This window comes from Tetrao urogallus (genome assembly GCF_951394365.1).
Source record: "Tetrao urogallus genome assembly, chromosome: 1".
Lineage (NCBI taxonomy): Eukaryota > Metazoa > Chordata > Aves > Galliformes > Phasianidae > Tetrao > Tetrao urogallus.
The window spans coordinates 193,648,849-193,672,512 of record NC_136813.1 but is presented as its reverse complement, the minus strand read 5'-3'; the positions used below and the strand labels follow the sequence as shown (position 1 = coordinate 193,672,512).

At 52.7% G+C, this 23,664-nt stretch overlaps 1 protein-coding gene across 1 annotated transcript in view; it reads right to left on the bottom strand.

The window, feature by feature from the left end:
• Positions 1–23,664, bottom strand: part of SHANK3 (SH3 and multiple ankyrin repeat domains 3) — a gene marked incomplete at both ends in the record, with an annotated part of 295,242 nt that overhangs the window by 230,411 nt on the left and 41,167 nt on the right. The window contains 4 exons of the mRNA XM_079534115.1: positions 1,091–1,207; positions 1,958–2,125; positions 4,965–5,116; positions 15,666–15,774. Coding sequence (XP_079390241.1) covers positions 1,091–1,207; positions 1,958–2,125; positions 4,965–5,116; positions 15,666–15,774 — 546 coding nt within the window. The remainder of the gene's footprint in view (positions 1–1,090; positions 1,208–1,957; positions 2,126–4,964; positions 5,117–15,665; positions 15,775–23,664) is intronic.

The window sequence follows — 23,664 nt, the reverse complement described above, 5'->3', positions numbered from 1 at the left end:
AGGATGCTGAGCCCCCAGGAATTGGTCACCCCCAGCACTGAGCTGACCGAGCCTCTCTCTGCGTGCCAACTACAGCAGTAATGCCCAGAATCCAGCCCAGGAACACAGCTGTGAGGCACAGTGACCACCACACGTTCCCAGGTATTGCTACTTCCTACAGCTTTTTCTTGCTTTTGTTTTCAATGCTCTGTGCTTCTGCGCTGTTAATTCCCATCTATGGGCCCCCCCAGGGGGCAGGCACCCATGTAGGAGAGTCCCAAGCAAGCAGAGCACATCCATCCCCTAAAAAAGCCACAAATCAATTTCCATACGCCACCCCACATTGTTAATCACAACAGCATTCAATTCTTAAAACTGGACACCTCAGAAACATAAATCCCTTTACAGTGAAACCCATGCACACAACCTCTAGGAAATCAAACCTCTATCAAACCTCTATCAAACCTCTAGGAAGGAACAAATCCCACAGGAGAAGCACTTGGATACTGACCTCTACATCTGGGAAAGAGGCCAGTGGGTGTCAGGAAAAGCTTCCACAACCCCCCCCCCTGATTTCTCTAGAACTGAGGTCAGTGGCCACACAGAAAACAAAACAGAAATGATGCCCTGCATCACAGGAGAAATCTTTAAAATTAAAATTCAGATTGGTAATAAGATGCTCTGTGCTTTTGTGCCAGGACAGCTGCCCCAAAAGCCCCACGTGAGGCAGGTGCTCTCCTCAATGTGAAATGAAGGCACCCAAATGAGTGCCCTCCAGGCAGGCAAACTGCCCCCTCCCCACCAGCAATGGGGGGTTTGCTGCGTGTGGTGTGAAGAAGGAATAGGAACCACAGGAACAACTATGGAGCAGCTCAGATGGTAAATGAACAAAAACAGCTTGGAATGAACCACGGATCTTGAGAAATCCAAAATCAGACCGGTGCTACCAGCAGCACTTTGCCCTGGGCAGACGGTGGGAGAACCCAGAAGGACTTTCTTAGATCTTGGGGCTGCAGCAGCCCTTAGAGGTGCCTCAGTCCAACACTGTGCCCTCGGGCAGCTTCCTTGCCTGTGCTTTGTGTGTCCTCGTGCCCCAAACCACACCGAGTACCTGGTTATAGAGAGCACAGATGTGAAGAGCGGTGTTTCCTGAGGCGTTCTGCGCAGTCATGTCGGCGCCGTAGAAGAGAAGATGCTCCAGGTGCTGAACGTGGCCGTAGCGACAAGCCTGCAGAAGGGGGGAAAAGCAACTGAGAAACAGAACGAGGGGGCAGCAGGAAAACCTCATAGAATCCTTCCCCCTCTTCTAGATTCAGGATAGATTCAGGTTGGACTTTAGAATCCTAGAATGGCCTGGGTTGCAAAGGTCCACAGTGCTCATCAGTTCCAAGCCCCTGCTGTGTGCAGGTCGCCAACCAGCAGCCCAGGCTGCCCAGAGCCACATCCAGCCTGGCCTCCAATACCTCCAGGGATGGGGCATCCAAAACATTTCTACTCCAAAAGAGAGGCCAGGTGCTGGAATGGGCTGCACAGGGAGGTGGTGGAGCCGCTGCCCGTGGAAGTGTTCAAGAAATGTTCAGATGTTGTGCTGAAGGATGCGGTATAGTGGGAAATACTGGTGAGATACTGGTGTGTGGACTGGAAGATCTTGGAGGTCTTTTCCAGACTTGGTGATTCTATGGTTCTGTGATTCCTCTGCCACATCCACTTACTAACGTGCCAAACAGGGACAGGTAGAACTCTGGTTTTGTACCCAAGGCTCCTCAGGTGTCGACCCAGGATCCCAAAGTGCTGCCCTGTGGCAGCTGAGGCAGCCCAAGTGCGTGGCCTGCAGTGGGACAGAGCTGAACCCCACCTGCAAACCCCTGAGCAGAAACGCAGCCCCTGCTGGCCATGCAGCCCCCAGCACCCACCAGCACCCTGTGTCCTGCAGCACCTGAGGGCCGGGCCCAGCAGAGCTCACCCACATCCACCTCACCTGGTGGATCTCCTGCCAGCCGTTCTCATCCACGCAGCCCAGCCGAGCGTAGTCGTGCAGCAGCAGCTCACAGCAGTAGGGATCCCCACCCACCATGGCACTGTGGTACAGTGGTGTCAGCCCCCGGCTGTCCTTGTAGTCTGGGGAGGCCCCCAGATCCAGCAGTGTCTGCAGGAGAATCATAGAACCGTTAACTTTGCAAAAGACCAATCAGGTCCAACCCCAATCCATCCACACTGTGCCCACTGTCCACATCCCACCGTCCTTTAACACCTCCAGGGATGGAGATGCACCCATCTCACTCGCAGCTCCACGCATGGGGATAACCAACCCACGAGGGGCCAGTGCTGCTGGCACGGCACGGTGCTGCTCAGCCCTCTCCCCCCAGGCTCAAGCCATCAGTGCCACATCTTTGTCACACACTGTGCTCCATGGCAGCGGCATGGGAGAGATGCTGTGGGTGTACAGCAATGGAGCAGGAAGCGACGTGAGGTCTGGGTGCTAGAAGGAGCCAGCACTGAGATCTTGAGAACTGGGAATTACCAACTCTGGGATGTGGGATCACCAGCACTGGGATGTGAGATCAACAGCACTGGGATTTGGGCTCACCAGCACTGGAATGTGGGATCACCAGCACTGGGATTTGGGCTCTCCAGCACTGGGATGTGGGCTCACCAGCACTGGGATGTGGGATCACCAGCACTGGGATTTGGGCTCACCAGCACTGGGATGTGGGATCACCAGCACTGGGATTTGGGCTCTCCAGCACTGGGATTTGGGCTCTCCAGCACTGGGATTTGAGCTCACCAGCACTGGGATGTGGGATCACCAGCACTGGGATTTGAGCTCACCAGCACTGGGATTTGGGCTCACCAGCACTGGGATTTGGGCTCTCCAGCATTGGGATTTGGGCTCACCAGCACTGGGATTTGGAATCACCAGCACTGGGATTTGGGATCACCAGCACTGGGATGTGGGATCACCAGCACTGGGATTTGGACTCACCAGCACTGGGATGTGGGATCACCAGCACTGGGATTTGGGCTCACCAGCACTGGGATTTGGGCTCTCCAGCACTGGGATGTGGACTCACCAGCACTGGGATTTGGGCTCTCCAGCACTGGAATGTGGGATCACCAGCCCTGGGATTTGGACTCACCAGCACTGGGATTTGGGCTCACCAGCACTGGGATGTGGGCTCTCCAGCACTGGGATTTGGGCTCACCAGCACTGGGATTTGGGCTCACCAGCACTGGGATTTGGAATCACCAGCACTGGGATTTGGGATCACCAGCACTGGGATGTGGGCTCTCCAGCACTGGGATTTGGGCTCTCCAGCACTGGGATTTGAGCTCACCAGCACTGGGATTTGGGCTCACCAGCACTGGGATGTGGACTCACCAGCACTGGGATTTGGACTCACCAGCACTGGGATGTGGACTCACCAGCACTGGGATTTGGGCTCACCAGCACTGGGATTTGGAATCACCAGCACTGGGATGTGGACTCACCAGCACTGGGATGTGGGATCACCAGCACTGGGATTTGGGCTCTCCAGCACTGGGATGTGGGATCACCAGCACTGGGATTTGGACTCACCAGCACTGGGATTTGGGCTCTCCAGCATTGGGATTTGGGCTCTCCAGCACTGGGATGTGGACTCACCAGCACTGGGATTTGGGCTCTCCAGCACTGGAATGTGGGATCACCAGCACTGGGATTTGGGCTCTCCAGCCCTGGGATTTGGACTCACCAGCACTGGGATTTGGGCTCACCAGCACTGGGATGTGGGCTCTCCAGCACTGGGATTTGGGCTCTCCAGCACTGGGATGTGGGATCACCAGCACTGGGATGTGGGATCACCAGCACTGGGATGTGGGCTCTCCAGCACTGGGATGTGGACTCACCAGCACTGGTATTTGGGCTCACCAGCACTGGGATTTGGACTCACCAGCACTGGGATTTGGGATCACCAGCACTGGGATTTGGGCTCTCCAGCACTGGGATGTGGGCTCACCAGCACTGGGATGTGGGCTCACCAGCACTGGGATTTGGGCTCACCAGCACTGGGATTTGGGCTCTCCAGCACTGGGAAGTGGGCTCTCCAGCACTGGGATGTGGGATCACCAGCACTGGGATTTGGCCTCACCAGCACTGGGATTTGGGCTCTCCAGCACTGGGATTTGGGCTCTCCAGCACTGGGATGTGGGATCACCAGCACTGGGATTTGGGCTCTCCAGCACTGGGATGTGGGCTCTCCAGCACTGGGATTTGGGCTCTCCAGCACTGGGATGTGGGCTCACCAGCACTGGGATTTGGGCTCACCAGCACTGGGATTTGGACTCACCAGCACTGGGATTTGGGCTCTCCAGCACTGGGATTTGGAATCACCAGCACTGGGATGTGGGATCACCAGCACTGGGATTTGGGCTCACCAGCACTGGGATTTGGGCTCACCAGCACTGGGATTTGGGCTCACCAGCACTGGGATTTGGACTCACCAGCACTGGGATGTGGGATCACCAGCACTGGGATTTGGGCTCACCAGCACTGGGATTTGGGCTCACCAGCACTGGGATTTGGACTCACCAGCACTGGGATTTGGGCTCTCCAGCACTGGGATTTGGAATCACCAGCACTGGGATGTGGGATCACCAGCACTGGGATTTGGACTCACCAGCACTGGGATTTGGGCTCTCCAGCACTGGGATTTGGAATCACCAGCACTGGGATGTGGGATCACCAGCACTGGGATTTGGGCTCACCAGCACTGGGATTTGGGCTCTCCAGCACTGGGATTTGGAATCACCAGCACTGGGATGTGGGATCACCAGCACTGGGATTTGGACTCACCAGCACTGGGATGTGGGCTCACCAGCACTGGGATGTGGGCTCACCAGCACTGGGATTTGGGCTCACCAGCACTGGGATGTGGGATCACCAGCACTGGGATTTGGGCTCACCAGCACTGGGATTTGGGCTCTCCAGCACTGGGATTTGGACTCACCAGCAGCGCCCCGTGGTTGCGGCACCGCACGGCTTTGTGAAGCGCCGTCATTCCCTCCCGCGTGCGGAAGTCCAGATGCGCTCCCCCGTTCCGCAGGGCTTTGATCATCTCAGTGCTGAGCTCCAGCTGAGCCGCCGCCGTCAGGGGACACTCTGCACAACCCCAAGAAGCACAAGTGAGAACTGTGGGCACTGCCACGTCTGCTGCCCACCTCCAGCTCTGCAGAAGGTTCCTGTGCTGATAAGGGAGCTGCGCACAGCCCTGTCAGCTCCTGCTGTTGGACACTAGCTGATCTTCTCCAACACCGTGCATAGAATCATAGAGCCACAGACTCACTGAGGTTGGAAAAGAGCTCTGAGATCCCCAGTCCAACCTGAACCCATCCCACTGCCCACGTCCCCCAGTGCCACATCCCTGTGCTCACAAAACACCCCCAGGGATGGGGGCTCCCCGCTGCCCTGGGCAGCTGTGCAGTGCTGACAGCTCTTTGCAGCACAGGTTGTTCCCAATTCCAACCCTTCCCGTTGCACCCTGAGCCCATCCCCTCCCGTCCCATCCCCGTTCCATGAGGATGGAGACCAATCCCTCCCTCACTCCAGCCTCCTTTCCCCAGTGGCACAGCGCTTGAAGCTCATCCCATTGGCACATGGAAGGCCTGGCCGTGGGCTGCAGACTGCACACCAGTTCAACGCAGGTGTGGGATGAGAGCTTGGAGGAGAGGGAAAGGAACACGCTCGCAGTTTAACAAATGGCAGAAATATCATTGCTGTGTCTTAAGCTGAAGGAAAGGACACATTTGGGCACAGCATTTATGCAAAGGGAAAGAGAAGAACAAGGTCAAAGAGAGTACCCTTGTTCTGTTTCTCTCTGCAACAAGGTGTGGACCAACACATGGTTCCAAGTCCGGAGAGCACACAGTGCACGAGGACTTGCTCTACCTGGGGTTATAATTGGAGCAGGCAGTGGAAAGCCTACAGAAATCCCCTTCAACAGTCTGCCCTCCCCCAGTGCTAAATCTCATCTGGTCGCTCTCTAATCCAGGATTTTAGTGGTTACACTCTGCTAATTTCTGGAACTGTGCGTATCCAAACAGATGCTTAAAGCAAACAAAGTGCACAAAGCCCGTAAGAGAAAAGGGAAAGAAGCACAGCAGATGCTGCCCACAACCTGAATGGGGGAGCAGAGCAGACCTGAACCCCTCCAGGACACGATGGAGACATGAGAGTGCTTTGCTGGGGAGGCCAGGAGGGGGAATGGCTGCAGCTCCAGAGAACCTACAGAAATTCCTTTGCACTGCACTCCCGCAGAGTTCTTTCTACATTTTTTTTCCTGTAACTTTGTTCTGAAAAAGCTCAGGATGAAGAGCATGTGTGAATTGCACCCGAGGCATTCTGGCAATCCTGAGGTTGTCCCAACACAGCCGCATTGTGGACAACAACAGATCTGTGCTCCTGCACCCTGAACCCACACAGCCCCAGTTCCAGGCACGCTCCCATCAGCGCCGGCCCCACTACCAGTTCCTGCAGCCGTTTGTCCCCGCATGGTATTGAGCCACAATCCGTACTGCTGCACACGGCCAAGAAAGTGCCTTTGTGAATGCAACCATTTCTTCTCATTCCTCTGTTCCTTGGCTGCTGCTCTGCTCAGTATTGATTACTGTCCACAGAATCATACAATGGTTTGGGTTGGAAGGGACCTCAAGGATCACGAAGCTCCAACCCTGCAGCCACACGCAGGGCCACCAACCTCCGCATTGCACAGCAGCCCAGGCTGCCCAGGGCCCCATCCAAGCTGGCCTCCAACACCTCCAGGGATGGACGGGGCATCACAGCCTCTCTGGGCAGCTGTTCCAGCCCCTCATCGCTCTCATGGTAAAGAACTTCTTGTCCAACAAGGCATGAGCAGCTCTGGTGGGACTGGCTGAGACCTCTGGCATCTCCAGGGAACTCAGCACTGGGGCAGGAGTTACCAGGGTGGGACGGAGGAGGCAGAAGTCCCATGCTAATGGCAGAAGGAGGGAACTCATACAACCGCTGAACATCCCGAGTGGGAAGGGACCCCCAAGGATCACTGGTTCCAACTGCTGGCTCCACGAAGCACCGCTCAAAATTCAAACCCTGTGACTGAGAGCAGTGGCCAACGCCACTTCCCAAAGGTGGTTGTTGAGCGACAGGTCCTGGGCCGTGGCTGCTGTGTGCCCTGGGAAGGGAAAGCTCAACACACGCTGGAAAGAGAAACTAAGAGTAAGCACAGGCGGTCCAGGTGAAAGGGGCAAATCTCTCTCATCCTCCTCGTCCACAACACAGATCTGTCCCCTTTCTGAACTTCTAAAACTGCCACCTCAGACAGCACGACGTCACCTCTCTCCCTTACGTGAGTCAGCTCAGAGCAAAGGGAAACCTCTGCTTCCTGGAAACCGTGCAGGTTGCATTAACTTCCATACGTTGAGTGGGGTCGTGGATGATCACACAGTCGTGGACTGCAGGGATTGGAAGGGATCTCAAGAGATCATTGAGTCCAACCCCTCTGCAAAAGCAGGCACCCTGCAATAGGTCACACAGGTCAGCATCCAGACAGGCCTTGGAGGCCCCCATGGGAGGACGCTCCGTAACGACCCATAAATAATTTCTGCAGGGATATTCTTTTCCCTGGGTCAAGAGGTGAAGGAAAAAAAAAAAACATTACAGAAACTGAGAAGGGGTGAATCGGTTTTATAGTGCAAAGTCACTGAGATGGTAATGCTGCAGTTTTCAACAGCCTTTGGGCTGGGAGGAAGGAAATTTGTCTGTTGCACGCGAGTGGCTCAAGAAGAAAGCTTCAGATGGGGAAGGATGGAGCTTTCAGAACCTCATGGGTACGGGTCCCCCCCTGCTCTTATAGCAGGATGTTGAATAAAGGCTGTTTGCCATTAGCCAAACCTCTGAAGGCCTGGCCACGTGGAGAGGAACATTTGGTGTCCGGGGCTATTTGCAGTATCTCTGTCAGCCTTACCCCAGAGACCCAGAGGATAAAACTGCACAGCTAATAGCAATGCTGTTTTGACTAAAAAAAAAGGATAGATTTACTACAGTGATTTTGCAAGGGAGAGATGAGAAATTAAAAATAGAAAAAGCTGCAGTGCATAAGTGCTATCTTTGCTAAATAGAAGCGCAGGAAATCTGGCCATTTATTTGTTCCTTCTCTTGAAACCTCAGTTGGAGTGCTGCTCACATTACCATCATTTTGCTGATAGACCTGAAAGCTCTGGGTTAAAAATTCAATACAGGAGTATTCTCAACAAAGAAAGGATGAAGGTTTTCGAAGAGCAGGGTTTTCCAAGCATCCAGGAGAGGGGACGTTTGGCTTTGCAGCTATTGAGACTTTAAGTAAAGCAACGCAGCGGCGGTGCTTGACTCAAGACATGCAGAGTGAATAATTACTGAGACTTCCCACTTCAGCATTTGATGTACGCTGCCTTCAGCTGAGCCTGAGCAAAATGGGAAAGGCAGCATCCAGATGGGGGGTGGGGGAGGCAGAGCTCACTGCACAGAGCTGGAACGCAGGAGCAGCACCTAAGGAGGGAGGGGGGACCGTGGTCAGGAGGGATGGAAGTGTCTGAGAAATACCACCTCCAGCAGAGTGGAGACTCTGCTCACAAAGACAAGGTCCCCAGCTTTTGGTCCAGTATTAAATGTGGAGGTTGGTGGCCCTGCATGTGGCTGGGGGGTTGGAGATTCATGATCCTTGAAGTCCCTTCCAACCCTGGCCGTTCTGTGATTCTGTGATTTTGGGAGGATTCCTACACCAGGGTCACAGTATCTTAGCCTGAAAGCACGTTGCTCAGGTCTGCTTTGTCCAGAGAACAGCAAAGCACTGACCATAACCAGATGAGGTTTAACAAAAGCAAGTGTAGAGTCTTGCATCTGGGGAGGAATAATTGCATGCACCGGTACAGGCTGGGGGATGAGCTGCTGGAGGGGAGCTCTGCACAGAGGGACCTGGGTGTCCTGGTGGACGACAGGTTGCCATGAGCCAGCAGTGTGCCCTGGTGGCCAAGAGGGCCAATGGCATCCTGGGCTGCATTGCAAGGAGCGTGGCCAGCAGGTCGAGGGAGGTGATCCTCCCCCTCTGCTCTGCCCTGGTGAGGCCTCACCTGAAGCACTGCGTCCAGTTCTGGGCTCCCCAGCACAAAACAGACAGGGATCTCTTGGGAAGAGTCCAGCGGAGGGCCACAAAGATGGGGAGGGGCCTGGAGCATCTCTGCTATGGGGAAAGGCTGAGTGAACTGGGTCTGTGCAGCCTTGAGAAAAGAAGAGCGAGGGGGGATCTGATCCAGGTCTGTAAATATCTGAGGTGTGGGGGGCAGAATGGCGAGGCCGGACTCTTTTCAGTGGTGAATGGAGACAGGACAAGGGGAAACAGCTGGAAACTGAAGCATAGGAAGTTGTGCAGCAATGTGCGAAGGAACGGCTGTACAGTGAGGTGAGGAGCACTGGAACAGGCTGCCCAGGGAGGTGGGGGAGTCTCCTGCTCTGGAGATGTTCCAGACCTGCCTGGATGCCGACCTGTGCGACCTGCTGTAGGAACTGCTTTGGCAGGGGGTTGGACTCCATGAGCTCTGGAGCTCCCTTCCAACCCCTACAGTTCTGTGATTCTGTGACCATAAAGCAAAGTCCCCAAGGAGGGGAAATGGAGAGGGACGTGCTGATCTCCTGGCAGCCAATGGTAGCATGGGTGGGAAGGACACAGCGCCGTGCCTGGGGAGGCTCAGATCTGACATTTGGAAGCATTCACTGACCATGAGAGTGGTCAGATGCTGCAACACACATCCCAGAGAGGTGGGTGATGTCCCGTGTTCAGGAGGCATCTGGACAATGCCCTCAATGAACTGCTTTAACAGTCAGTATAGCACTGAAGCAGTCAGGCAGTTGGAGTTGATGGTCTCTGTGGGTCCCTTCCTCCTGGTCTATTCTATTCTACCTCGACCCTACACATATGGGGTACCAAACCACACCAACACGACTGCCTGCTGATAATGGTCATGGGACCACATAACCCATAATGCTGCACTCACACTGCCACAGGGGATCCCTGCTTCCTCTCCATCTTTCATCCAGAAACTTAGGAAACTCCAGTTTCGTCAGTAAGTCAGTTGTGAAGACACCTTAGGAGGAAACTCCTGGCAAACAGGAGTTTCATTGGGATATGGTTCCCTCTTCTCAGGCATAGATCTCCTCCAACTGTACGAGTAGAAACGCCACGCTAAGCTGGATGCACTCCGTTTTCCCTCCTACAAAGGGAAAGGAGCGGCCCTGAACAGTAAATGTGATTTGGTGACCAGTGGAAGGCGAGGATTGGAAGCGGCTGAGCGAGGCCCAAGTGCCTTGTCCATCAGCTGGAAGAGGAACCAGAGCCCAGAGCTGTGCCTCTGCATGGAGCCACGTGTTTGTGTCACATCTTGGCAGAAAAGGTGAGGGCAGCCCAGCGTCGTCCTTTGGTGTTGGGTGAGCTTGTGAATTAAAGAGATTTGGCAGTAATGGGACACGAGGACTCTGCTGGAGAGCTGACGGATAGAGAAGTTCACGAGCTCATCCCAGAGGTCCTTTAGGACCCACGAGCAGGAGATGGCATCGTGCAGAGAATGGCAGAAGGGAATCGCCAGCCACAGCACGGGGAGCAAAACTGAGGAGGTTGGGATTGAGGAACACTGGGCCGTGCTAAAGGATTTTCACAGTCAACAACCTGCACTCCACAGAGAGGTGAGATAATGATCTTGGCTGAGACTTAAGTAGAACAATTAGAAAGACATTAAATCAAGAACATTAGAGAAACAATTCCAAAGAGGGAAACACTGCACAAACGCACCGTGTCAGAAGTAATTAAGCCCATTTGATAAAGAATGAGAGGAAGATTTTTCTTCCTCTTTGTTCACTTCGAAGTACGAGGAGACTGGATAACAGGAAAAAGGATGTGGACTGCTTCTAACGGTAATAAGAAGTTTGACATCATTGTCATTACTGAAACTTGCAGAAAATTCAATTTAGAAAACGAAGAATGTCTGATTGCAACGAGAATGGGAACGTATTGAGGGGGCAAGGAGGCCCAGAGAAAGAGTTTACGTTAAAATCCCTGCTCAAATCACCTGTTGTATGGCCACCAATGGTTGAGAACAGGGCCTGGGGTTTGTGTGGAGCAGTGTCAGAAGTAACAAAAGGTCCTTTGTGAGCCTTTGTTATGCACCAGTAAAGAGAAAAAGCTCCTTAACCTCCAAGTGTTGGTCACCAAGTTGTATAAATTAATGCTCTCACTGCCAGGGCAAATTCAGCTTGAAAGCAAACGCCGAATGTCCCAACCTACAGGCAGTAAGATATCATCTCATTTTGTGAGCATACAGGAATGCTTCCCTGGGTCTCAGTGTAATGAATAGGAATCTGTTAAACACTTCACTGCTGTTTGATCAGCACAGGACAGCACAGGGAGCTGGGGGCCCCAACCAAACGGGGGATATCTGATGCTTCCTATGGGAATCAACCAAGGGAAATTAGATCTGATCAGAGATTTGCATTGACTTCAAGATAAGATTTACTTCAAGATGGCCAAGTCCAGCACGTTGGAGACCCCCTTCAGCCAACCCCTTTCTGCTTCTCCTGGCTGGATTTCAGTTCATCTGAAGGACGTGGAGCACGGAAACACGGGAAGCTTACAATCAAACAGTAAAAGGTGACTGAGAGTTCTTGAAGGAGAAGGGATACGGCTCCATAAATTGAAGAGGACCTTCCAGGTCAGCAGTGAAGGGACAGCAGCAGTTACAACCCCAGCTCTAACGGCAGGACACGAGGAAACAGTGGTCAGCATGAACCCAAAATTAGGAAATGAAGGACAAGAACAGGAACTAATGGCACAGGAGTAAAGAAAACCACATCTGGCGTGGCAAAGGGCCGTCACAGAGGGGTCTTGTTGCTGCTGTTTAAATTAGAGAACGCCAAATGATTTCCCAGGCCCTCGTCAGATAGGCAGTGTATAATTGGTAACAAATACAGAAAGCGAAATGACCAATGGTTATTGCTAATTTTGCTGCTGAGGAAATGCTGTTTTCCTTTCTATCACCAAAATGGGATTTCTGAGATAAGCTACCTGCACTTGAAGAAGTTGTTTACTTCTAGAAAATGTGGTGTATCATCCTTCCTAACTTCTCCCTGAAGATCTTTCTGTGCCAGTAAAGTTAAACTCGAATACATTTTGAAGTACTGGGGCATCCAAAAAGATGAGAAGAACAGCAGCGTTGGGTCAAGGCACAAAAAGGGACGACTAAGATGATCCATGAACCAAGAAGCCAGAAAATTAACGCCAATCTTGGGAAAGATTGGGAAATTTATACGGAATTTAAGTGACACAGGATTGAAGAATACCTGTGTTGTCACATTGACCAGTCAGATTTTAGAGTAAGAAGGTCCTGCTGCTCACATGTAACCCCTTTGCTTCTGATTCACAGAGATGATGCTGATAGCTGCATTGATGTGAGGCTCGTGCACAGCCCTACCCGATGTGGAAAACAAGCAGCACCAAATGTCAGCTCCACGTCCTTCAGATGAACGGAAATCCAGCCAGGAGAAGCAGAAAGGGGTTGGCTGAAGGGGGTCTCCAAGATGCTGGACTTGGCCATCTTGAAGTAAATCTTATCTTGAAGTCAATGCAAATCTGTGATCAGATTTGTAGGCAACACAAAGCTGGGATGATTACGGAGAGCAATCAGGGCTGGGCAATGCAGAACCAGAAGCAAAAGCTGTGGCAATCCCTCAGGATCCACCTGAGCCCAGTGAATGTGAGGGAGGAGATGAGCTGCCCTACAGCCTTGGTCATGGCTTTGCAAAATGCTCCTGGGGAAGGGCTGGCAGCCCTGCAGGGAGCAGCGTGCTCCCACCTCACCTTTTCCATCTGCAGCCAGGTGTGTGTGGAAGTCAATGGGAGCAAAGCAGCCCCACCAAAGCGAAGCTGCCAAGCAAGGAACTCCTGTGGTTTGCTATGGTTCAGGTGACACAGGCCATGGTGTGACACAGAGTCTGTTCCAGCAACGTGTGGCCATCCAGGTCCTCCCCAGTGAGGTCGCTGCCACGGGACACAGACAGCAGGGATATGCAGGGGAGCACTGCACAGCAATGTGCCTGGTGTCTGCCTTCCAGCTGACCTCTTAGAAATGGAGCAGTGACTCAAAACTCACTCAAAAGTGATGGGAAAACAGGAGAAAGATTCTTCAGGTGGAAGGCTGAAGGAGTTCGGCCTCTCTTTAATTAGGGGAAGGAGGATTAAATGTTGATTTGATTACCACGCATAAATACATTCATGCGAAAACATACCAGGTACTAAAGTGCTCCTTAATCTAGAAGACAAAGTGTAACGACAGCTGGAAGCTGAAGCATACAAATTTAAATAAGACACGAATTTTAAACAGTGAGGCTGATTAAACCAAATTACGAAGGAACAGCGCGGATCTTCTGTTCCCTGAATCAGGATGGATGACTTCATGGAAAATGCGTTTCAGCGCTGTTCATTGAGCACACGCACAGGGTGACGAGGATCCCCTGGGTGCAGGAGGTCAGGTTGGGTGGTGGAACAGCTCTGCCTGCTCTTAAATTCCAGACAGCCACGGATACTGAACAGCAGTCCCACGTCGTTCTCTCACGCTCACGAAACAGACCGCGAAGCAAGAAAGGGTTGTGTGTTTTTGAAGAAGAATCGGGGCTCGGCGTGAGGTGTCCAGGACTCCCTCTGCTCCAGTGTAGTTTTCACAGCTCATAACATCCAGCTTTGCTGTCAGTTCTGAACTGGAATCAGATGATGGTTTGGATCAGGTGCTTTTTCTTGGTTCGTTTGTTTTGGTGTTTTTTTTCTTGTTCTTCCTCCTCTGTATTTAACAGATTCTTTGCAGTACACATGAGCCTGTTTTCCTATCAGCCTCCAACCCTCTGTGTTCAATAAACACTTAGAAGTTGTTTCGAGAGCTCGCGGGGAATATTGGTGATAGGTGGGTGGTTGGACTAGATGATCTTGGAGGTCTTTTCCAACCTTGGTGATGCTATGATTCCATGAGATAACATCAGATCCAAACCTTCTGTAGCTCCATTGATGGGCTTTTGAGCATCCTGACCTGCTGGGAGGTGTCCCTGCCTGTGGCAGTGGGTTGGAACTGGATGGGCTTTAAGGTCTCCTCCCAAACAAACCACTCTATGATCTCCTCGAGCGCACTGCACTCTACAATACGACACACTTCATAAAACCGAGTCAGCTACAGAAGAGCAGAGGGCTTTCTTTTAAAGAAACGTCCCTCCAAATGCTCGAAAGGGCTTGGGCAAAAGCGAAAAGCAGAGCTGATCTGCCTGGGCATGCTCCAAGGCAGAGAGCGATCACGCTCGTATGCTGCTAATGGTTTATTTGTCATAGGAGCAGTTGTCCATCAGGACCAAACAAAGTGGCTACACCAGTAAATTGAACAAAACAAACATTGCTGGCTGAGTTTGAATGGTTCTGTCAGTTTGGCTGAGTCAACTTTCACCTTTCCAGCCCAGGAGTTGGCAGAGGCCAAGAGCCATCCCAAGGAGCAGCCTGGGTGCAGCTCCATTGTCAGGAAGGACTGGAGAGGTTAACAGTGCGCCCGAACCACGCTGTGCCCGTTGATGGCTTGGCAGAACAGCCATCTGGGCACATGAGAACTCCTCATGCAGAGAAGCCAGAGCTTCAGAACCAACCTGAGGAGCCGTCCAGCTGAACCACAAACACGGAAAATTAATCATCAGATTGGCACCTGCTCGTGAGCTGGAAATGTGCCCATCATTCGCAAGCAGAAGTTCCAACTCCGTAGTAACTGATCATAAAAAAACATTGCTTGAAAACAGAAATAACTACACCAGCAGCTCCTCTCCCAAAACCAAGAGAGCCCTCAGCCGGGACCAGGGACAGATCCTCCCATCCTCTGTTCTCAAGGAAAAGACCTGGGAGTTTGATTCTCACTCCTTGCACCCTGGAGCCTGCATAAAACCCAACAGCCAATGCTCCAAACCCAACCCTGACCTCCCTGAGGTGGGGAAAAAATTTAAAGACAACACTGAGAAACCCAGAAGCCAAGATTTGATTGTCTTGGCCTCCAAAACATTTCTCCAGCCTTCTGACCGCTTCACAAAGAGTCTCCACGTTCCCTCAATGTGCCAATCCCAGAGACTGCCCCGTCCTCCCCAGAATCCCATCTGAAAGATGCACAACCTCACAGCTGTCTCATTTTGTGCCTCATGCCCAGACAATGCATCTTTCTCACCCCACACAGTATCTTCTGCCAACGGCCTTCCGCAACTCTGTGCTCCAAAGACCTCCGAGATCTAAGACACACTACTAAGAAATCCAGCAAACCTTCCCCTTCACACAACCCATCATTTGCTATGCCCACCAGGAACAACCACAGGGAGGTGGTGGAGTCACCGACCCTGGGGGTGTTCAAGGAAAGGCTGGATGTTGTGTTGAGGGACGTGGTTTAGTGGGAGCTATTGGGAATGGGTGAACGGTTGGACTGGATGAGCTTTGAGGTCTTTTCCAACCTTGGTGATTCTATGATTCTATGATTCCATGATTCTATGATTCTATGATTCACTGCCCAGATTCCCACTGTTTCCCCTGGACAATTTCTCCCCCAGCCCTGCTCTGCCGTCTCCCCCTTTCTGGAGAGGCCAATCTCACCTCCAGTATCCGGGTCGTGGAAGTTGGGATCCAGTCCTTTCTCCAGCAGCCTGCAGACTTTCTCCGCGTTCAGCATTTGCACGTATTCCATGAACTTCTTCAGGTTTGCCTGCAGCCGTGACGCCCCAGGAAAACACACAATACGTAGCATTAACACCCCGATATGAGGAAAGAAACCACCAGAGGAATATCCCCATCCGAGAGACCCAAGGCAACCAGCACAACATCAGAGCAGCACCCATGAGGAGCCAGGGCACATATTCATTCCCAGGTCCCTGAAGCCCTACTCCCTATAGGGTGCACGTCCTGTTTGAGGGCACACCACAGGCCTGTGCAGGACGAGGCCCTTCCTGCCCACGCCTGGCATCGCTGGACCACCCCAAGGAAGGCACTGGGGCCACCAGCCACCTCCCCCTGCCCACACCACAGCCCCCTGCTCACACCCCATGAGGGCAGCCACGTGTTGCACACGCCTGTGACACGGACACATCCCCAAACACACACTGCAGTGTTTGCCAACCGGGCAGCATGGAGACAGCTATGGAAGGTGCTGAGCAGCACTGCCACTGACACAGCATCGGGGGCTTTGCCCACATCTTGCAGCAGCACTGCACCTCCTGAGGTCACCGAGTCACTTTGACGGTGCATCGCCTCCTTGCCAACTACTCTGAAACGCTCAGGAAGAAAGACCAGCTTCACAGGCACCAGCTGTCATCGTGTGGTGTCGCAGCTACGGCTGCAAAATCGTGTTTTGTTCACGATGCCATTCTCTGTCTTTGGCCAGAGACTAAATCTTGTTCTCCTGAGAGCTCGGAGGACTCCTTGAAGCCTGCCTGGCTGGCCTTGGCTGTGAGGATTTTCTCTTTTTTCCCCTTTTGGTAGCTACACTTGATGCATACACTGTTTAATAGATTTCCAGCCTCTAGAAATTACCACTCTGCCAGGCAGGCCGACAGGACTGAAAACACTCATTTCACACATGCTCCCAGCTCTGCTTTGCAGACCTTTGGGTCACATCCCCCATGCTCCTCCCAACAGCCAGTGCCACGCACACGGTAACTGCAGCGCCCACCTTCCAGATTCGTGCTGGCAGAGCTGAGCCCACATCAGCACGGCGTCAACTTTTAATGATAGCTTCTGCATTTTGCAAGAAACTGAAGAAAAAGTGCACGAGCAAAAGGAGAATGCAGGGGGAGGCAGCCTCGACTCCAGGATGTGGCATTCAACATCACAGTCCCATGCACTACATGGGCTCTAATAGGGCCATGCATGGAATTTCTCTCTGGGAGAAATGAATTACTATCCTGAATTTCTAAACATTCCAGAGTTCATCTACCTTCAGATCAAATCTACAGCAAAGCTTCAAAAATAATTTGTCAAGCAGATGGACTTAAGAAGTTAAATAACAAATAGAAAACCGTTCTCTTCCACCTGCTGTGCTGCGTGCCCCAGATGTGCAGCTCAAGGCCTGAGCTGATATAGATGTAATTAAATCAATTAAGTTTTTTCCAGAATAAACTTGGGGAAACCCATTGTTCCACTCGAATTAAGCACTGCCCTGAGCATGGAGAGATAGAGACCCTCGTTTTTAAACACACATCCGTGGAAAGCACTCTGCTACATCTCAGAGATCTCCCAGCACTCTGCCAATGGGCAGAGGTGAGAAATAACAGAAATGGGATTAAGCAAAGGGATGGGAAATTGCTAACTGAGACATCTTGGTCAGCGCACACCTCAAACCTTCGCATCAAGATCCTCTCATTCTGCACAGCCTCTCCCACAAGCTGCCATCGCAGCCCGGTGCCTCCAGCACTGGAATGCCCCATGGGACCCCCATCTCAGAGCCCTGGGGCACCCTATAGAGCAGCCAAATGGTTCAACTGCCATTGGAACCAGTACCAACATTGGGAGCACAGCACAGGGCTGAGCAGAGAGGTTAAGAACTGAAGAGCTGCAGGGCCACCATGGGGAGCTGTAGGGCCAGGAGGAGCAGTAGGGCCAACATGAGGGGACTCTAGGGACTTAAGGAGCTGTAGGGCTGCCGTGAAAAGCTGTAGGGTCACCATGAGGGAGATGTAGAGCCACCATGAGGAGCTTAGGGCCATAAGGAGCTGTAGGGACACCATGAGGGAGATGTAGAGCCACCATGAGGAGCTTAGGGCCATAAAGAGATGTAGGAACACCATGAGAGAGATGTAGGGCTGCCAGGAGGGGGCTGTAGGGTCATGAGGAGCTGTAGAGTCACTATGAGGGAGCTCTAGGGCCACTGTAGGCCAGCCTTGAGGGGTGCTGTAGAGACATGAGGAGCTGTAGGACCGCCATAAGGAGTTGTAGGACCAACACAAGGGGCTGTAGGACTGCCATGAGAGAGCTGTGAGGCTGCCATGAGGAGCTGTAGGGCCATCATGAGGGGCTGTAGGGTCGCCATGAGGGGCTGTAGGGCCATGAGGAGCTGTAGAGCTGCCTGAAGTGGACTGTAGGGCTCCCATGAGGGGATGTAGAGGCATGAGAAGCTGTAGGACCACCATAAGGATCTGTAGGGCCAATGTGAGGGGCTGCAGGGCTGCCATGAGGAGCTGTAGGGCCATCATGAGGGGCTGTAGGGTCAACATGAGGGGCTGTAGGGTCACCATCAGGGGCTGTAGGGTCACCACGAGGAGCTGTAGGGTCAACATGAGGGGCTGTAGGGTCACCATGAGGGGCTGCAGGGTCACCATGAGGGGCTGTAGGATCACCACGAGGGGCTGTAGGGTCACCACGAGGAGCTGTAGGGTCAACATGAGGGGCTGTAGGGTCACCATGAGGGGCTGTAGAGTCACCACAAGGAGCTGTAGGCCACCATGAGGCCATTCCTCCTCTGCTCCGGACCAAAGAAACCAAGGACCCTCAGCTGCTCCTCACATCCCTTTCCCCTCAGATCCTCCCCCTTCTCTGCAGCCCTCATTTGGACACTCTCTCGCAGTTTTACATCTCCATCCTGGCTTTACTGTCTTGGTGTCAGTAAGGTTTCAGTCCCACAGAGGTTCTTTCCCACAATTAAAAAACACAACTGTTAAAACCTGAGTTTGGGGTATGACAACTTCAGGAGCATTTAGAAAACCATATTGGTTGAACGATTCTTCTGCCAAAAGCCACGAATTCGAGCTCGCTCCTCCTGCACCGCTCAGAACCAGAACAAACCATCCTTGGCTCTGGAAATCAGCTCAAATCTATAAATATGTCACGGTCGCGTCCCATGCTGGGCCCATTATAAGCACTTTTCACAGAAGCAAATGCTGGTATTTACATTCTCCCGTGTTGGTTTTTCAACTTAGGCTGCATAAAAGAGCTTTCCTATCAGATTGTTTTTCGTTTCAATTTAGCTAGAAACACAGAACATTTTCCTTTTCATTTGGACTGATTCACTCAAAGCCGAAAGATTTGAGAGCTGAGAGAGCACGGAAGCTTGTTTTTCTCCCCCCAATCTATGAATAAAACCCTGGTGGGAAAGGAATGAGATCTCATTATTCTAAGAAGTGGAGGATTTGGGGCCAGGTTTTCAAATGTATTGAGGTGACTAGACACGAAGAGAGAGAGCAAATGTCAGACTCCCACTGAAATCAAGGGGAGCTCAGCAATGCCTAAACCACTCAGGCAATTGTGAATCTCGCCAGATACTTATTTTCTGGCACTTAAATACCTTTGAGAGTTTGTAATGGGAACCACTAATACAGACCCAATCTCCCTTTGTTTGAAAGATCAGTCAGCTTCAAACGCATAAGATATGTACTGATAGATTTACCTTTCCTTTTCTGTGCCCATTATGCTCAAGGAACATTTATTGAAGTGATAAAGATAAGATTTAAAATGCTACTTTGCTTTAATTTTAATTGAATTCCAGCTTCCGCCCCAAAATAGTTTGATACTCATCAAAATAATAAAAGAAACATCAGGAGCCAATAAAGGCACCACGTCCCATTTCCTACACGCAAAAAACGAAACCTAAATGCACGTCTATAAAGCTATCAGCTCCCAGTGCATCTTCCCAAGAGCAGAAGCAATATGAATTCATGGGGATCAGGGTGATTCTCAAATCACTGTGTGGGGATGGCTGTCCTGCCTGGCACGACGGAAAAAAGCAAGACTCAGCAATAAGTCATCCAACGAAATCAGCCTAGCGTACGGCCACCCCTGGCTGATTGAAAGGGTTTTCACACCCCTATTTCCCAACCCCTTGGCGTGGAAGTGCTGTGTGAAGGTCGGGCAGAAGGGGTTGGGGCGGGTTGGACCCTCTGGGATCCTTCCATCCCAACCCACAGCCACTGCAGTCTCATCCCAGCCTCTGCAGCGGATCCGTGCTCATCACCTGCATCTCCCGCAGGCTGACCGCCAACCCACCCTGCTCCCACCGAAGGAGGAGCCCTGTTAGAAGAGACAAGAACCAAATCCTGGCTCTGCCCTTCTCCCACTGCTTGGGAACCAGTAGGGCTGGCTGTCCGACCCACGGCCATCGCTCCCTTTCTGCACCCGTACCCAAAACACCCCCTGTTCACCCCGCTGAGCTGGTCTGAGGCACGTTCCCCACAGCCTGGGGTTAAGGCCAGGATTGCTCCTGGAGAAGAAGCACAGCCCTGGTTGTCCCACTGAGACATCGTGTGCAGCCCGTTATCCCCTGTTGGTACAAAACCACAAGAAAAATCAACACCCTCCAGAAAAAGCTTATGGAGAAGAAGCTGGTGTGAGGGAACAAGCTCTTCTCACCAGCTTTTCTCTCTTGCATCAAAATGAAAGAAAATAAACGAGATATTCTTCTGGCAGAGAAATTATTCTAACTGCTGCTGGCTGCTCAGCCCGGGCTGAGTGCAGGGAGAGCCGAGTGCAGGGACACTGCCGGGACCCACTGTGAGCACAGGGGGACAAACACCCCTTCACAGCAGTTGAATGCTGATGATTCTTGCCTTTTCAGTATCAAAGCAAGGTGAACGTTTCCTCAGGGCCTGGTCTGCTCCTAAGAGCAGCTAGGATTAAGATAAACCACCTGGTGTCCAGAGTGTGGCTGATACCACATGTTATGGTGCCTGCAGAAGGCAGGAAGCCACTGATCTCCTCCCTGGTCACTTGACAAGCTCTTGCCCAGGCAGCAGCAAGCAGACATTCCCACAGAAATGCCTGATAATCCATTTCACTGCGCACACAAAGAATCTTTACACGCCATCTCTGAAAGCTCAGCGCTTCTCCAAACCTGCCTGATGCACTCCCAGCATTAACAGGACCAAGGGAAGCAAAGAGATGCTGTGGGCTGAGGGCCAGGGGGCAGAGGTGAACACAGTGTAAGGATTGGGGTCAGCACCCGGCCGTGCTGCTCTGAGAGCTGCCAAGGCAGCACGAGCTGCAGCTTAAACCCAGTGGTACTCAGGTAATGCCAGGCTGCAGGCACGGCACAGTGCTCCAGGAGTTAACTGCACAGCTGCTCATCTGCTCATGGCATTTCCCTGTGAGCCCTTTCGCCATCCAGCACTTCCTGCAGGCGTTAACGAGCTCCTTCATCTTTCCAATCAGATTTTCAGGGCTGTGACAATGTTTTAGATAGGACTGCAAACCAGTCAGCACCGCAGTACTGTGACCGTAACGGGAGCTCCCAGGTTGCCCTCAGACAGCTCCACCACTACACTGGAGCCCATCTCCTCCTGGACAACACGGAATCACAGAGTCATTCAGGTCGGAAAAGAGCTCTGAGATCCCCAATCCAACCCCAACCCATCCCACTGCCCACGTCCCCCAGTGCCACATCCCTGTGCTCACTCAACACCCCCAGGGATGGGGGCTCCCCGCTGCCCTGGGCAGCTGTGCAGTGCTGATTGCAGCACAGGTTGTCCCCAGTTCCCTCCCCAGCACAATGTGAGACCATCCCACCTCACTGCTGCTTTACCCTCCTTTAGGTGAGCTCATTAGGCACAGGTCTCCAGCCGAATGCACCCTGGGCTTCAGCAAAAGGGGACAGAGGGGCAGGGAGGGGACTGTCCCCCTCTGTTCTGCCCTCAGGACTTCAGCCTGGAGAAGAGACAGGGGAGACCTCCCTGTGAGCTGAAGGAGCTGCTCAACAGGAGGAGAACGGCTTTGTACACGGGCACAGGGTGATGGGACACGGGGGAATGGCTTTAAATTAAAAAAGGGGAGATTTCCCCTCACATCTGATATAAATCCTTCACCCAAAGGCGGTGCGGTGCCCAGAGCTGTGGGTGCCCCAGCTCAGGAGGTGCCCCAGGCTGTGGATGGGCTCTGGGCAGCCCAAGCTGGGGGGCACACAGCCCATGGCAGGAGGAGGGCTGGGCACATACCATAGCCTGAGGAGCAGACCCAACGTCCCCATTAGACCCAAAGCTAATTCACAATGCTTTTAATTACTGAATCTCAGGGAAAAAAAAGAAAAAAAAAAAAGTGGGAAAAAAAATCAGCACAAAAAGAACAGCATTTCACTGCCCAGGAGATAAGGCTTCGTTTCAGTTAACACGGAAACAATCCCGCCCTTGCTCAGCCATGCACTGGGGAGGAATGGGGCTCTGCTGGCCCCAGGAGCACCGCAGCTCCGGGAGAACATCAGCATCCTCCCGATGGAGGCGAATGGGAGCAGGGGCTGCACATCTCCCTTGGATGCCGTCCTTCAGTAGCAAGGGACAGCTTAAAAGTACAGAAACGACTTGAAGGAGATTTGTTATTTTAAGCGGACATGAAAGCACAGAGATGAAGTGAATATTTAATAAAGCACATTCCTGGCTCCTGCACACTCCTGGGGATGCCCTCAGACGGTGCCGCCCGGGTCTCCCCAGCTCAGCCCTCCCTGTAGGAAGCGTGGCTCCCACTGGCAGGGCTCAGCAGTGATTCACGTTTCCTGGCGCCAGGGAGATGCTGAGCTTTTTCCAGATCTGCTGCCTGGATATTCTTATGCCACAAGACAGAAACCTCACGACTTTCATCTTCGTGAGTCAGATCTGAGCCCTGGCAGCATTTTATCCCTCCTTTCTGCTACTCGGCTAAAGGAAGGCAGAGGACGTGTTTCTTCCCACGAAGACTTTAACCTTTGCAGTAGGTCAAGCCCTTTGGGACCAAAGTTTTTGGTTTTTTTTTTCCTCCCCTCGTGTTCTGCCTGTGGCTCCACCCAGCTCTGCTCTTGCTGCTGTGCATGACCACGGAGAGCTTACAGCTCCCTCCTGCCTCCCTCACAGAACACACACGAGCAGGAGTGAGCCAGCAGCCCTACAGCAAGAGCAGTTCTGCCTCCTACAGCCTTCTTGACAAGAACCCCAGAGCCTCCTGGCGCTTTCCTCCACTGCACAGATACCCCTGGAGCCCTCCACAGCTCTGCTCCCTGCCATGACCCCAATTACCCATGGGATCCCCCAGAAATGGGCTGCATTTGGTGGGTGCTGAGGGTGTCCTCCCACCCCCAGCCACACCAATGCTGCCCACCCCGCTCCTCCTGCCCACTGCCAGCCCCAGCCTCCCAGGAACCAACACCATCCCCAGGAGCCCTGTGCCTCAGGGAACAATTATCAGTGGCAACAGAAATCCTCTGCTGGTCCAGACCTCTCCACACTCATTGCTCTTTGGTTTCTTAGATGAGAAACGATATCACGGAGCTGCTGCAGCTGGCTGGGAAGGAGCAATGCAGGAGAGCATCCACCCAACCACTGCGTGCCCAGCACCTGTCAGCCCCACTGCCCCAGCTCCACAGTGCCTGTTATCCTCACTTCCCCAGCCCCACAGTGCCTGTCACCCCATCATCCATCACCCCCAGCACCTCAGCCCCACAGCACCCATCACCCCCACCTCCCCCACCCCGCAGTGCCAGCTGTGCCACCAGGGCATCCCCAGCCATTAATCTTCATGCATTCCTCCATCGCTGCCCACGGTGCCCGGAGCAGCAGACCAACGATGGAGGTGGGAGTGGGAGGACAGCAGGCTGCTCAGTGTGCACACTGTTCCATCACCCACCCAGGGCACAGAACAGAACAAAGCTGCT